The sequence below is a fragment of the Lynx rufus genome, unplaced genomic scaffold (assembly GCF_022079265.1).
Source record: "Lynx rufus isolate CCGP_SWC_20201006 ecotype Redwood Valley unplaced genomic scaffold, mLynRuf1.p SCAF_6, whole genome shotgun sequence".
NCBI lineage: Eukaryota > Metazoa > Chordata > Mammalia > Carnivora > Felidae > Lynx > Lynx rufus.
In genome coordinates, this window is record NW_025814878.1 from 109,015,823 (window position 1) to 109,029,870 (window position 14,048).

General features: G+C 37.6%; 1 protein-coding gene across 2 annotated transcripts in view; it reads right to left on the reverse strand.

The window, feature by feature from the left end:
- The window catches only part of DNAH8 (dynein axonemal heavy chain 8), a 321,754-nt gene that overhangs the window by 208,414 nt on the left and 99,292 nt on the right, over positions 1-14,048 (reverse strand). For both annotated transcript variants that reach the window (XM_047102369.1, XM_047102370.1), the window contains 5 exons: positions 13,498-13,624; positions 10,893-11,128; positions 8,706-8,810; positions 3,446-3,559; positions 1,781-1,843 (listed from right to left, as the gene is read on the reverse strand). In XM_047102369.1, coding sequence (XP_046958325.1) covers positions 1,781-1,843; positions 3,446-3,559; positions 8,706-8,810; positions 10,893-11,128; positions 13,498-13,624 — 645 coding nt within the window. The remainder of the gene's footprint in view (positions 1-1,780; positions 1,844-3,445; positions 3,560-8,705; positions 8,811-10,892; positions 11,129-13,497; positions 13,625-14,048) is intronic.

Sequence of the window (14,048 nt, forward strand, 5' to 3'; positions counted from 1 at the left end):
GAGAAACACTTTTCTTATCTGGGTCTGGATTTTCCATTTAAACCAGTCAAATCAAGGGAGATACTTGAAAATTCAGTACCACATGAGAAATTCTACTTGGTTCTGATGGAAAAAGCCTGAAGTGCCCCTCTCATGAGAACCTGCAACTGGAGAGATCCCATTCAACTTGACTGAACCTTTTTTACTGCAAGTGCATCTGGTTGGTCTCAATCTTTACTATTTCTTGCTTGTATTACTGAAACTGCCATCGGTCTGACCACCCTCCCTCCAAAACATTCTCCACACTAATGCCAGAGAAGTCTTTTAAACACACAACTGTTCTAAAAATTCAAATCTGGACAGATCATTCCCTGTTTAGAGCCTTCCAGCCCCTAGGATAGGCTACAGCTCCTTATCATTGCCTCCAAGGCTCTCTAGGGATTTCTGCCCACTGTGCTGCCTATCCCTCATCCCTATGCTCTCTGCCCAATGCACCCCACACTTCACTCTCTCATCTCCCCTAGATCTCCCTGCTTATGTCTTCATTTCTGGGAGGTACAAATTCTGTCTAATTTGTTTTCCCTCCTCTTTCCCCCGGCTAATTCTCATTAGTCCTTCAAGATGCAGCTTAGATGGCTCCTCTTCCAGGAAGCCTTTTCTGGCTGCCCCATCAGCTCCCATTGGTCTGTTTCCATTAACACTGGTTCTCACACCTAGATCACAATGCTCACCACATGGTTTTGCAATTACAATCTATCCAGCTGTCTGTCTCCCTACCAGATTTTAGCAGTTTAGAAGAAAGAACCATTTCTTAATCACCTTTCTATTGACCAAGACACACAGCAGGTATCTGATAAATATTTTTTCATGACTACAAGTGCAGGTGGGATAGGGAACATAAAGAGAACATATAGTATAGCCACTACAGAAAACAGGATAGAGATTAGAAACAAAGAGGAGAATTTCCAGATAATCCTAGGGGCTGGCTTACATAGGAATCCATGAATCCACAAAACATTAACCTAAATGGGTGTGTGGTTTTTCTCTAGATGTGCTCAGCACTCTGGGCATAGAAAAAGAGGGTAAATGGTTGGCCTGACCCAGTAAGCATTGTCCAAGGTAGGGCAAATGAAGTGGGAATTTTAAAGTCATGGATACAGAAGAAAGAAAAATAATGGATACAGAGAGAAGACAAGGAAACTTTTTGTCAATATTTTAAATTTGATATATTTTATTATTTTCATACATTTTATTATTCTATGAATTTTTACCATTAACACACAAACAAGATGTTTGGAACGAGAATAAGGTATAAGCTTAAGTTCAAAATCAAAATCTTATTCTCTAAAAATACAGAGAGAGAGTCTGTGGAGAAGAGCATGAAGGGATATAAGAAAAGGAATCAATTACATTATTTAGCAGACTAGAATACAATTAAAATCTGTATGCACTTTAAACATTAACTTTTCCTCTGTAAGACAGAACACATACATTTTTCCCTAAAATTATTTTATTTTTTTTTTTAAATTTTTTTTTTTCAACGTTTATTTATTTTTGGGACAGAGAGAGACAGAGCATGAACGGGGGAGGGGCAGCGAGAGAAGGAGACACAGAATCGGAAACAGGCTCCAGGCTCCGAGCCATCAGCCCAGAGCCTGACGCGGGGCTCGAACTCACGGACCGCGAGATCGTGACCTGGCCGAAGTCGGACGCTTAACCGACTGCGCCACCCAGGCGCCCCTCCTAAAATTATTTTAAAGACTAACAACACATTTTCTATATGCAGAAAATGAAATTTTACCTGAAATATCTGTAGCCTGTTGCTAGCTTCTTGGGGTGGTATATTTGGAACCATGGGTCCTTCCTGTAATGAATAATATAATCTCCATTTAAATTCTTAATCACATGCATTTATCAATTTATTGAGTTTACCTATTATTTCCTTTTAAATCAATAAACATTATTTTTATTTTTTTTATTTTATTTATTTATTTATTTATTTTAATTTTTTTTTTTTTTCAACGTTTATTTATTTTTGGGACAGAGAGAGACAGAGCATGAACGGGGGAGGGGCAGAGAGAGAGGGAGACACAGAATCGGAAACAGGCTCCAGGCTCTGAGCCATCAGCCCAGAGCCTGACGCGGGGCTCGAACTCCCGGACCGCGAGATCGTGACCTGGCTGAAGTCGGACGCTTAACCGACTGCGCCACCCAGGCGCCCCAATAAACATTATTTTTAATTGAAATGGTCAAATTTTGCCCCATAGATGAAGCTTTCATTTAGTTTTTGTAACAGCCTTACTGAGATATAATTCACATATCATACAATCTCTCACTGAAAACAGACAACTTGATGCCTTTTACTATATTCACAAAGTTGTATAACCATGACCATTGTCAATTTTAGAATATTCACATCACTCCAACTGCCATTCATTTCTAAAGGACCATGACATAGCTAACAAAAAATGTGACAAAATTACACCCTGCATGAAGCTTGTACCACTAGAGCTCTGTCTCATTTCATTTATGATTGTAAACGATGATGCTGTGGTTACTCATTAGAATAACTGATCTAGAGTTCCGACAACAGCCTCCTTTCACCGATGGTTCAGCCCAATATGGAAACAGAGAAGCATGGAGGTGGAACACTTGGAAGAAGCCAAAGGCAGTCTCTGGTGGCCATCATCCAGAAAACAGTTGCAAAAAGGACCCCAGATGATCTATACAATCATGAATACTAAGGATATGCTAAATAATAGACTAGATTCCCAGTATAATAGAATACGAGGGCCATAAAATGTTAACAAATCCAACTAAAAGAGGCAAGTTCAGCACATGTAAAAAAAAAAAGAAGGCATTTATGATTATTATTAAGGGCTTAAAATTATCTTATGAATCCAGACCCACTGTGACCACTAAAAGAAAGTAGCACATGTTAGGGAATATATCCAACTTTTGAGTTTAACTTCAAAGAGGTGGATCGTTATTGGTCATGATACTAGGCTGAATAGTCTGTGGTACTGAGCAAGTGTGACATTGATTATTTATTTTCAATGACTCTGTTGGTTCTGTAGTAAAAAAAAAAAAAAAAAAAAAAAGATCAGTTGCATAACCAGTTGCCCTGGTATTATGGTATTTATAGTCTCTTGCAACCTTCCAACAACAGTATTCCATTTCCAACTATGAGCATTCTGGCCTGAGAAAGGACAAGAACAAACCCTTTGGTTCCTTCCACAATCTCAAAAGCTGTTGCTCCTTTTAACAGTTATATCTTCTTTCTTCCTCTATAAAACAAGCTTAAAGGACTAGCTATCTCCTGTTTTTCAGATAGCTGCAAATATGCAAGTACAGCCTCTTATATACAATGTGCAAATCACAGTGTATTTCTCAAGACTCATCACTGTCATCGCATATAACACTCCACAGAACATTTTAACCCACAGTATGCAAATACTTGGATTACCATCTCATACGCTTCTGCGAAGTTCATTACATCCTCACGAAAAACTTCCACGGCCTCAAGAAGATTACTTTTAAACTTTGGCTGCACTTGAACTAGTTCATCTTGCACAGAAACCTAGAATAAGAAAGAATACTCAACGTGAGATGTATTTAAATGAAAATGTATTTAAATGTATTTAAATGAAAGCCCTAATTCTATTCCAGCAAGTCTGTTATCCTGCAGATGCCCAGGGATGAACAAGGATGTCTCTGCAATGTTGTTTAAAAGACAAAAACAAAAACAAAAGAGAAATAAATAACCCAAATCCACCAACAGGTGACACAAATAATTCTAGCTCATGACCTAAGAGGCAAAGCCAGCTTCTGTAACTGCGGTTAGGAAAAAGTTTTCTGACTGATCCAGTCCAGGCCATCACTGTGGCCAGGGGGACAGCTACTGCTTTAGGCCCAATCTGGGTCACAGGCTGGCTCTGGGGCCAGGTGAAGACCTGGGATTAATAACCTCTAGTAGGTTCCCATGGTTGTAGTGGTTGGAACAGTCACCTAAAAGAAAGTGATATTACTCTGGGTATTTAAAAAAAGGGGGGGGGGGCGATGTCCTCTATAATACTCTTCAAAGTTTCTGTTTAAACCTTCAATCATAATAGCTATCACTTAATTCATACTACCTGCCATGCTTTTTACATACATTAACCCATTTAACCCTCACAACAACCCTGTGTGGTAAGTGCTGATATTATACTCACTTTACAGGTGAGAAAACTGAGGCACAGAGACACTAAATATAACCTCCCAAAGACCCCAGCATCAGCATGAGGCAAGGTCAAGATTCAAAACCTGGCAGTGTGGTTCCAGGGCTCCTGCTCTTAACTGTTCTGGACAACAGCATCTGCCTAGGCTACTTTAAGATTATGCGTGATTGTAGTAAAAGGATGGGTCAATAGGCTTAACACTAACAGTTAAAGAGGTAGAACAACCTGAGTGAATCTTTCCCATTGAACAATAACAGAAAGTTGAGCTTCACTAAATCTCAGTGGAGGGTTCTCCCTTTCCTTCCCAAGATGCACTTCTCTGACTAAATCATCAATCATTTTTTAAAAATAAGTGATTAGTCAATACTAAACATGAATTTAGATAAACATGAGTATTGAAAAAGCATTTTATACACATTACATCAAGGGAGCCTCATAACCACACATAAAAAATTCCTAATATTTTTCCTATATTTCCTAATATTTCCTATATTTCCTAATATTTTTCATGTGATCCTGAATGATCACATGAAGAGATTGAGAAAGAAGGGTTATTAACTTGCATAAGGTCACCTAATTGGCTGGTGGCAGAGCTGGAATCATGACTCATGACCCCAATTTGAGCTCTGTATCCTTGCAACACTGTCTTGCTTCAATCTCAGGGACAAATCTCTCCATAAATAAGGAATTTTAATCCAATGTTTAATTAACATTCAATAAAAATTTTCACTATAATTAAAGAATCTGGACCCACGCTTCAAGTTCATTTTTAATGTTTAACTGTGTAAATGTTTACCAACTTCAAAAACGCTGAGAGAGAAATATATAGGTACAAATACCTGCATTAAAAGAAAAAAATCTCAAATCAGTAACCTAACCATCCACCTTAACAAACCAGGCAAAGAACAAACTAAATGCAAAACAAGCAGAAGGAAATAATAAAAATTACAGCACAGATAAATGATACGGAGAATAGGAAAACAATAGAGAAAATCAACAAACTAAAAGTTTCTTCTTTGAAAAGACCAACAGAATTGACAAACCTTTACCTAGACTAACCAAGAATAAAGGAGAAAAATTACTCAAATTAACTAAAATTAAAAATGGAAGAGGGATATCACTACCTACTTTACAGAAATAAATGGAATTATAAGAACACAATAAATAGAGTGAATTGGGACCCTATGGGGTAGGAGAAAATATTTGTAAATCATACACCTGATAGGAGTTAATATCCAGAATAGAGAATTCCTACAACTCAACAACAACAACAAAAACCACAAACAACTCAATTCTAAAATAGGCAAAGGACTTGACTAGACTTTTTCCCAAAGACAATATACAAATGGCCAGCAAGCATATAAAAAGATGATCAATGTTCTGTATCATAAGGGAAGTGCAAACCAAAACCACAACAACATACCACCTCACCCAATAGGATGCCCACTACCAAGGAAACAGAACATAACAAGTGCTGACAAGGATGTGAAGAAATTGGAACCTTTTTGCACTGTTGGTGGGAATGTAAAACGGTGCAGCTGATATGGAAAACAGTAGAGTGGATCTCAAAAACTTAAAAATGGAAAGTATATGATACAGCATTTCTATTCCTGGATATCTATACAAAAGAATTAAAAGTGGGGTCTCAAAGAGATATCTGCACTTTCATGTTCATGGCAGCATTATTCACAATGGCCAAAAGATGGAAGCAATCCAAGTGTCCACTGAGAGATGAATGAATAAACAAAATGTGGCATATACACATAATGGAATATTAGTCCGACTTGAAAAGGAAGGAAATTCTGACACATGTTACAACATGGATGAACCTTGAGGACATTATGCTAACTGAAATAAGCCAGTCACAAAAAGATTGCATGATTCTACTTATATGAGGTACCAAAAATAGTCAAACTTATAGAGGCAGAAAGCAGAATGGTGGTTGCCAGGGACTGGGGAAACAGAGAAATGAATTATTATGTAATACATATAGAATTTAAGTTTTATAAGATGAAAAATTTCTGAAGATTGGTTGCACAACAATGTGAATATACTTAACACTACTAACTACACTTAAAAATAGTTAAGATGTTAAACACTATGTGTATTTTACCATTATTTAAAAGGAAAAACCCTGCACATGGCTACAATAATCAAGGCATTAGGTTACGGGCATAAGGGTAGACATATGAAGCAACAGAATAGAATTGAGAGTCCAGAAATAACTCTCTACTTTTATTGTCAACTGATTTCAACAAGCGTGCCAAGGCAATTCATTGGTGAAAGAACAGTCTTTTCAACAAATGGTGCTGAGACAACTGGATACCCACATGCTTTTGCATGAAGTTGAACCCTTAACTCACACCATATATAAGAATTAACTCAATGTATCAGAAACCTAAACGTAAGGGCTAAAATTCTAAAATTCACATAAGAAAACATAGTAGTAAATCTTCATGACCCTGGATTTGGCAAAGGTTTTCTAGACATGATACTAAAACACAAGCAACAACAACAAATAGATAAATTGGACTTTATTATTAAGTTAAAATTTAAAAAATTTGTGCTTCAAATTCAGAGACAGAATGTAGAATGGTGGTTACCAGGGTTTGAGGGGAAGGGAGAATGTAGAGTTACTATTTAATAGGCATAGAGTTGCAGATTTACAACATGAAAGGAATTATAGGGATATATAGTGTAATGGCTGCACAACAATGTGAATGTCTTTAATACCACTGAACTGTGCTCTTAAAAATGATTAACATAGTAAATTTCATGTTATGTGTCTTTTAACGTGGAAACAAAAAACAAAAAAAAAGAAAAAAAGGACACTGTCAAGATACTGAAAAGATATCTTCTTTATCCATTCATCAGTTGATGGACACTTGGGCTATTTCCATAATTTAGCTATTGTAGATAATGCTGCTATAAATATTGGGGTGCATGTATCCCTCTGAATTAGTCCTTTGGGTAAATATCTAATAGTGCAAATGCTGAATCATAGAGTAGTTCCATTTTTAATTTTTTTGAGGAACCTCCATACTGTCTTCCACAGTGGCTACACAAGTTTGCATTCTCACCAACAGTGCAAGAGTGTTCCCCTTTCTCCACATCCTTACCAACACCTGTTGTTTCTTGTGTTGTTAATTTTAGCCAGTCTGACAGGCGTTAGGTGCTATCTCATTGTAGTTTTGATTTGCATTTCCCTGACAACATGGATGGGGCTGAAATAAGTCAATCAAAGAAAGACACACACCATATGATTTCACCCATATGTGGAATTTAAGAAACAAAACAAATGAGCAAAGGGGAAGACAGAGATTGAGAGAGACAGAGACAGTGAGAGACAGACAGAAAGACAGACAGACAGAGGCAAACCAAGAAACAGACTCTTAAAGACAGAAAACAAATTGATGGTTACCAGAGGGGAGGTTGGTGGGGGATGGGTTAAACAGGTGACGGAGATTAAGGAGTGCACTTGTGATGAGCACTGGGTGTTCAATGGGAAGTACTGGCTCACTACATTGTACACCTATATCTAATATTACATTATGCCTTAACTAGCTGGAATTCAAGCAAAAACTTGAAAAATATAAAGAAAAAAAAGAAAATGAAATTGAAAATTCAACCCACAGAATGATAGAAAATATTTGCAAATCCTTTGATATAGGACTTATATCCAAAATATATAAAGAACTCTTACAACTCAAAAATAAAAAGACAACTCATTTTTTTTAAAAAAGCAAAGTATTGGGGCGCCTGGGTGGCTCAGTCAGTTGAGCATCTGACTTCGGCTCAGGTCATGATTTCACGGTTCATGAGTTTGAGCCCCGCATCTGGCTCGCTGCTGTAAGTGCAGAGCCTGCTTCAGACCCTCTATCCTCCCCTCTCTCTGCCCCTCCCCAGCTCATTCTCGCTCTCTCTTTCTCAAAAATAAATAAACATAAATAAATAAATAAATAAATAAATAAATAAATAAATAGCAAAGTATTTAAGTTCACATTTCTCCAGACAAGATGGATGAATGGCCAATAAGTATACGATGCTCAACATCATTAGACACTAGGGAAATAAAGTCATGGTACATAGGACAACATGGATAAACTTCAAAACATTATGCTAAATGAAAGAAGCCAGTCACAAAAGGCTACATATTGTATGATTCCATCTATATTAATGTCCAGAAAAGACAAATCCACAGAGACAAAAAAGTAAATTCGTGGTTGCCAGTGACTGGGGTAAGAGGAAGAAGAAGTGGTTGCTAGTGAGTATGGGGTTTCTCTTGGGAATATGAAAGTGTCCTAAAAATAGATAATAATGGTGGTTATGTGACTCTATGAATATACTAAAAATCACTTTTCATATACTTAGAAATAGTAAATTTTATGGTATGTAAATTATATCTCAATAAAGCTCTTAAAATATATATATTTAAGCTTTAAAATGTATGAAAAAAATTTTCTAGAGATAGGGACTTCTAAAAAAAATAAGAATTAAATTTGTACTTACAGCTTTGCTCTGCAATCTGTTGAAAGAGTATCTCAAGGTGTCAACTGCTTCTGATTCTTCTTTGGTTACTTCAACTTCAAATCTGTTTAAAATAGCATAGGCTTCCTGGAGAGTGGGAGTAGAGTTCAGAAACATCACAAGGAAAGCAACTGACAATGATTTAGATTCCTTCAAAAACACATTCCTATTCTCCCCATTCTTAGAAGAAGACAGTACATTCCAGAAGAGTGGTTCCTAAATTAAACGTGTATAAAAAGTGCCTCTAGATTCTAACTGATACCAGATATTTACTCTAGATCCTCGGTCCTGAAATCTGCATTTAATAAGCACCTAAGTGATTCTGATGGAGATGTGGGCAGATCCTAGTATTTCTAGGAAATACTATCCTAGAAAATGTCCCTAGAATCATTTTCTGCCTCTCTCTCCTCCTTGATCTTGTGCAACACCATGCAAAATATCTTCTCATTACTCTATTCAAATAAGGGCTGGCTATGTAAAAAATAGAATGAAACAATGATATGGGAGATATTCTGAAGAAGAGAGACTTGAATGACCAGAGGAATGGACTGGCAAATGATTTACTAAAAGAATTTATGCTGAAGAATAAAGTTTCTGTAGTCAAGAAAAAATGATATGATAATTTGTTAAATCTTGAGGAATGGATGGTCAGGCATCAAAAATTCCCAAACACTAAGATTTAAAGAGGTATTAAAGATATGAAGTGCATTAGCTACCCGAGAGTATGAACACTAAATGGTTTTTAGAAGGCAATACTCGACTATGAGCACTGGCATACCAAACAGAGGCAGTGAGAATGCCAATCCCGCAGGTATTTTGGGGAATAAGGGAGAATGTTCCTTACAGAATTTGAATTTAAATTTAAATTTAGATTTAATTTAGAGAATTTTTTTTAAAAGAGTCATAAAATAAACTAAGACTCTGATTTTTATTATCAGTATGAGCCAGGAATTTAAATATGAGTCATAAAATACTTGTAGTACACAAAATAATGGCCTCTCCAATGTTGTCTGCATCCTAATCTCCACAACCTATGACTATGTTACTTTACACGGCAAAAGGAAATTTGCAGATGTGATTATGTTTAAAAAACTTGAGATGGGCAGATTGTCCTGGATAAACTGGGTGGGCCCCATGTAACCACAAAGGTCCATATAAGGGCAAGAGGGAGGCCGGAGAGTAGAATCAGAGATGTGAAGCTGAAGCAGGGGCAGGAGTGACACCACTGCTGGAAGGGGCTGTGAGCCAAGGAATAGAGGTGGCCTCTAGGAGCTAGAAAAGGCAAGGAATGGAATCCGCCCTCCCTAAGAGCCTCCAGAAAGAATACAGCTCTGCTGACATCTTGATTTTAGCCCCATAAAATCCATTTTCAGACTTAGGATCTGTAGAACTATAAAATAATACATTTATGTTGTTTTAAGCCATTAAGTTTATGGTAATTTGTTATAGCTGCAGTAGGAAACTAATACAGTACTCTACCCTAAAAATATTTCTGATCTTAGTTCCAACAGTTTACTATTGAGCCTAAGTGTACTGCTCTCACCATGCTGCCCTGAGTATGCCATCGATCAGGAGTGAGACCTGTAAGTGGTTTCTAAGGAAAGCTAAAGATATTTGGGGAACTTGGCTACCATGTCAGGACTGACATGAAAGCACAAAACCGTTCATTTCTGTAAAATGTTGGTGTTACTATAAAAAACTGAACACTGTCTAGACCAATTCAGCATTATTAAATATCAATATTCCTTTGTATACTGTTCACTGTTGATAATTGTCAAAATCCCTCCAACGACATCAAATCAGAAAGGAGAAAGAGGCAGACTACGCCATAAAATAGATGAAGTATGTTAACAGGATCAATTTTCGTGTGTGTCTGTTTGTGTCTTTTTAAATTTTTTAATAATTTTTTAAATGTTTATTTATTTTTGAGACAGATAGGGAGACAGAGTGCGAGCAGGGGAGGGGCAAAGAGAGGGAGACACAGAATCCAAAGCAGGCTCCATGCTTTGAGCTGTCAGCACAGAGTCTGATACAAGTCTCGAACTCACAAGCCACAAGATCATGACCTGAGCTGAAGTCGGACACTTAACCAACTGAGCCCCTCAAGTACCCCTCTCTCTTTTTTTGAAAAGCATCTCAAGAAAGAAAAAAAATGCAATCATTTCTTACTTCAATTGGTCCCAAAGTCATGTCCATTTGAATTTCATTATCACGGATACATGCTAAGGCTTCCATTGCAAATCTGACATCATCTAAATCACGGATAGGTCTAGATAACTTTTTCAAGTATTCATTGATGAATGCTATCATGTCTGACATTTTCTTTTTGTATTCTTCATTCAAATATCGACAGAGTAACATCTTCCATGCTTTAGCCTCAATTGATAAGGCCAATTTCATTGGCCCTGGGGAAGAGGAAAAAAGATCAGAATACAACTGACATACTGAAACTATTTACTTCATGTCTAATCTGAGCATCCATCACTGTACTGCCCTATTTGATGATCACTAGAGACATGTGGTTACTGAACACTTGAAATGTAGTCTAAATTAAATGTGCTATAAAGTTACTACATTTTGAAGATGCAATTCCTCTCCCTATAGAGTATGTTAAGCTGTACATGAGAAGGACACTAGAGTCTATGGAGAAGAATTTTCTAAATTAGTTCTAGCACTGCCCAAGGTGAACATTGCTGTTTCTGGTCATCCCGTTAGCAGCCCTCACTCAGTCCTCCATATTCTTCTAGGTAACCCTACAAAGTGGAGTGTAATATATTCTTTTGTCTGCCAAACCTGTCCTCGTTTTCCCATTATTCCACTCCCTACCTCATCCACATATTAGAGAATGTGTATAACCTGACCTTGTACCTGGGCCTGATTGTCCTAGTCAATCCTGACCTTTTATCTGACATTCAGAATCCTTTTCTTGTTTGGAATGAGACTTGAGGGGGAACCATGTGGTCTGGGAAGCAGAAAAGTCATGCACAGAGGGAAGAAGAAATGAGAGGCAGAGAGAGTGGATTTCCTCAGCTTCCTGTACTGTCCCCAGTTCTGGTTCATACCTAAAGGCCCAGTTGCCTCTTGGATTCTGGGATATACGGTTTTCTCATAAAAAAGCTCAGAGAGGTTTCTGTTCCTTGAAAACAAAGCAGTTCTAAAGTCAACTCTATCTTAACAATCCTCACACATTCGTCTTTTCCTCTCTTGGTATCTCTCAAACCCCCAGCCCTGCAATGCTTGAAACATGATCGCTTCCCCTGCAATTCCCAACAGACTGAGAGGACTAGGGAGCTGAGGAGACAGCAGCCTGAAAAGAGACGCACAGTCAACCTGTGGGTTGAAGCTGTGAGATCTTATCTCATGAAGTCTGCACCTCATGGACCTCTCTTCTCCTTTTCCTCAGGCCCCAAACATTCAGCCCTCCTTCCCCTTTCTTCAGAACTGTTGCCACCTATTCCATTTTTCAGTTTCCTTTCTCAAAAATCAAGCCACCAGCCAACTCTCACACTGTGCTAGAGTTGATTTGTGTATGAGGAATCACAGCACTAACCACTATGAGAAAACAAATGGGAAGTTTAAATGATAGTAATAATAATAGGCAAATTAATTTTCCAAAAGTCTACAGTTCTTGGAATGATTGCCCCTGAGGTATAGTTTCTGGTTTCTAACTGAATATCCCCTCCAAGTGCTTGTGATTCTTCCCCAAATTAAATACCTTCTTGATAGATATAATAATAGCATTTAATATTTATTGAACCCAACTACTTGTCAAGTACTATGTCAAGTGTCTCATATAAAGTAGTTCATGAGGTGGGCACTGTCATTATCATCAGCAGAAGAGATGGCAGTTAAAGAGGTCAGGTAACCTTGATAGTCAAATTTGAGAGTCAGTTACACTTACTCCTTAAGGATAGACCTGCAAATCTACTTACAATGGATAGTTGTTGTAAAATAGGTCATTCGAATATCTCCTGAGAATAAAATCTTCTCACAAACTTCAAGCAAGATTGATTGTATCTCTGTAACCATGGCAATAAGGAGCCACCACAACCCAGTTTTAAACCCAAACCGCAGACCAACAGACCTCAATTCACATGCTTTTGCCAACCAATCAGCACCAGCCCCTCCCTTCTGAATGTCAACCAATCAAAAAGAACATATCCAATAAGCCCACCTCTAAGCACCAACCCATCAACAACAGTCTCACCTGAGTAAGCATCCTTCTACAGGTGATGTTAACCTATCTACACCCATAGTGCTTGAGCTCCATGCCACCCAGACACCCTATATGAGATGGGGCAGTGTGCCCTGTGGAGAACACTGTGCCTGAGCAGCACAGCTCTCCCTTAGTCTTGTAGTCAGTAAAATTAGCTTGGGCTTTGTATTTCAGATATTGAATGGCTGTCTCATCATCCTGTGATATTCTAATCCCAAGTGGATTAGCTTCTCAGGAAACCTCAAACTGTCTAACTCCTTCCTATCTCATGTATACAACTCCCTCCTCATAGTAACCCCAAAAAGTGTTTCAAGTGTAGTTTAGTTGTTTGCCAATTGAGGACTTGGGCAGTGTATTGATTGTATTAAGCCACCCTTGTATATTATGTACAAAGAATATATAATAATATATTATATAACATACGTATTATATATAACGTATATGCATGTATATATGTATACCATATATGTATATGAAAGGTGGCTTAGTAACTGCTTTCTACATAACGTAACATTTCATATGAAAATACAGACACTTTACATCACATTTTAAAAATACCTGTATGCAGTTCAAGTGCTCCTACAACAATAATAGGCTTCAACTCATCAATCTCCTGTTCAAAAGTAGCAAAGTGTAGAATTTCTGATCTGATTTCAGTCAGAGAGGGGTTGTTAGCCAAAAACTCCTGTAGTAAGGAAACAGGAAACAGTGTTTTCTTTAACTTTTGGACAGTATAAATTTCACACTGCTTTTTCTCTTTTTTTTTTCTTTTTCTTTCTTTTTTTTTTTCCTTATATATTTTTCCACTTGCATGTCAGGCCAGTAGCTCAGTAAAGAGAGGGATGAACTGGTAGTACCAGAAGATGAGGAGATGAGGCCAAGTGAGGGAATTTCATAGTCTACCATGAATAACTAACTGAGTTATTCATGTGTCCTTAAGTCTCTAACCAAAAATACAGTTGAATCTATGTAAGCGTGACATGCCCTTGAATACCCAGCCTCTGAATGTCTGGAACATAACTGGTACCCAACTGTTTACACAAATTAAACCGAAACCTGCCTGAGCCTCATTACCCTCAGTTGCCTCAGAGTGTCACTATGAGTACGGC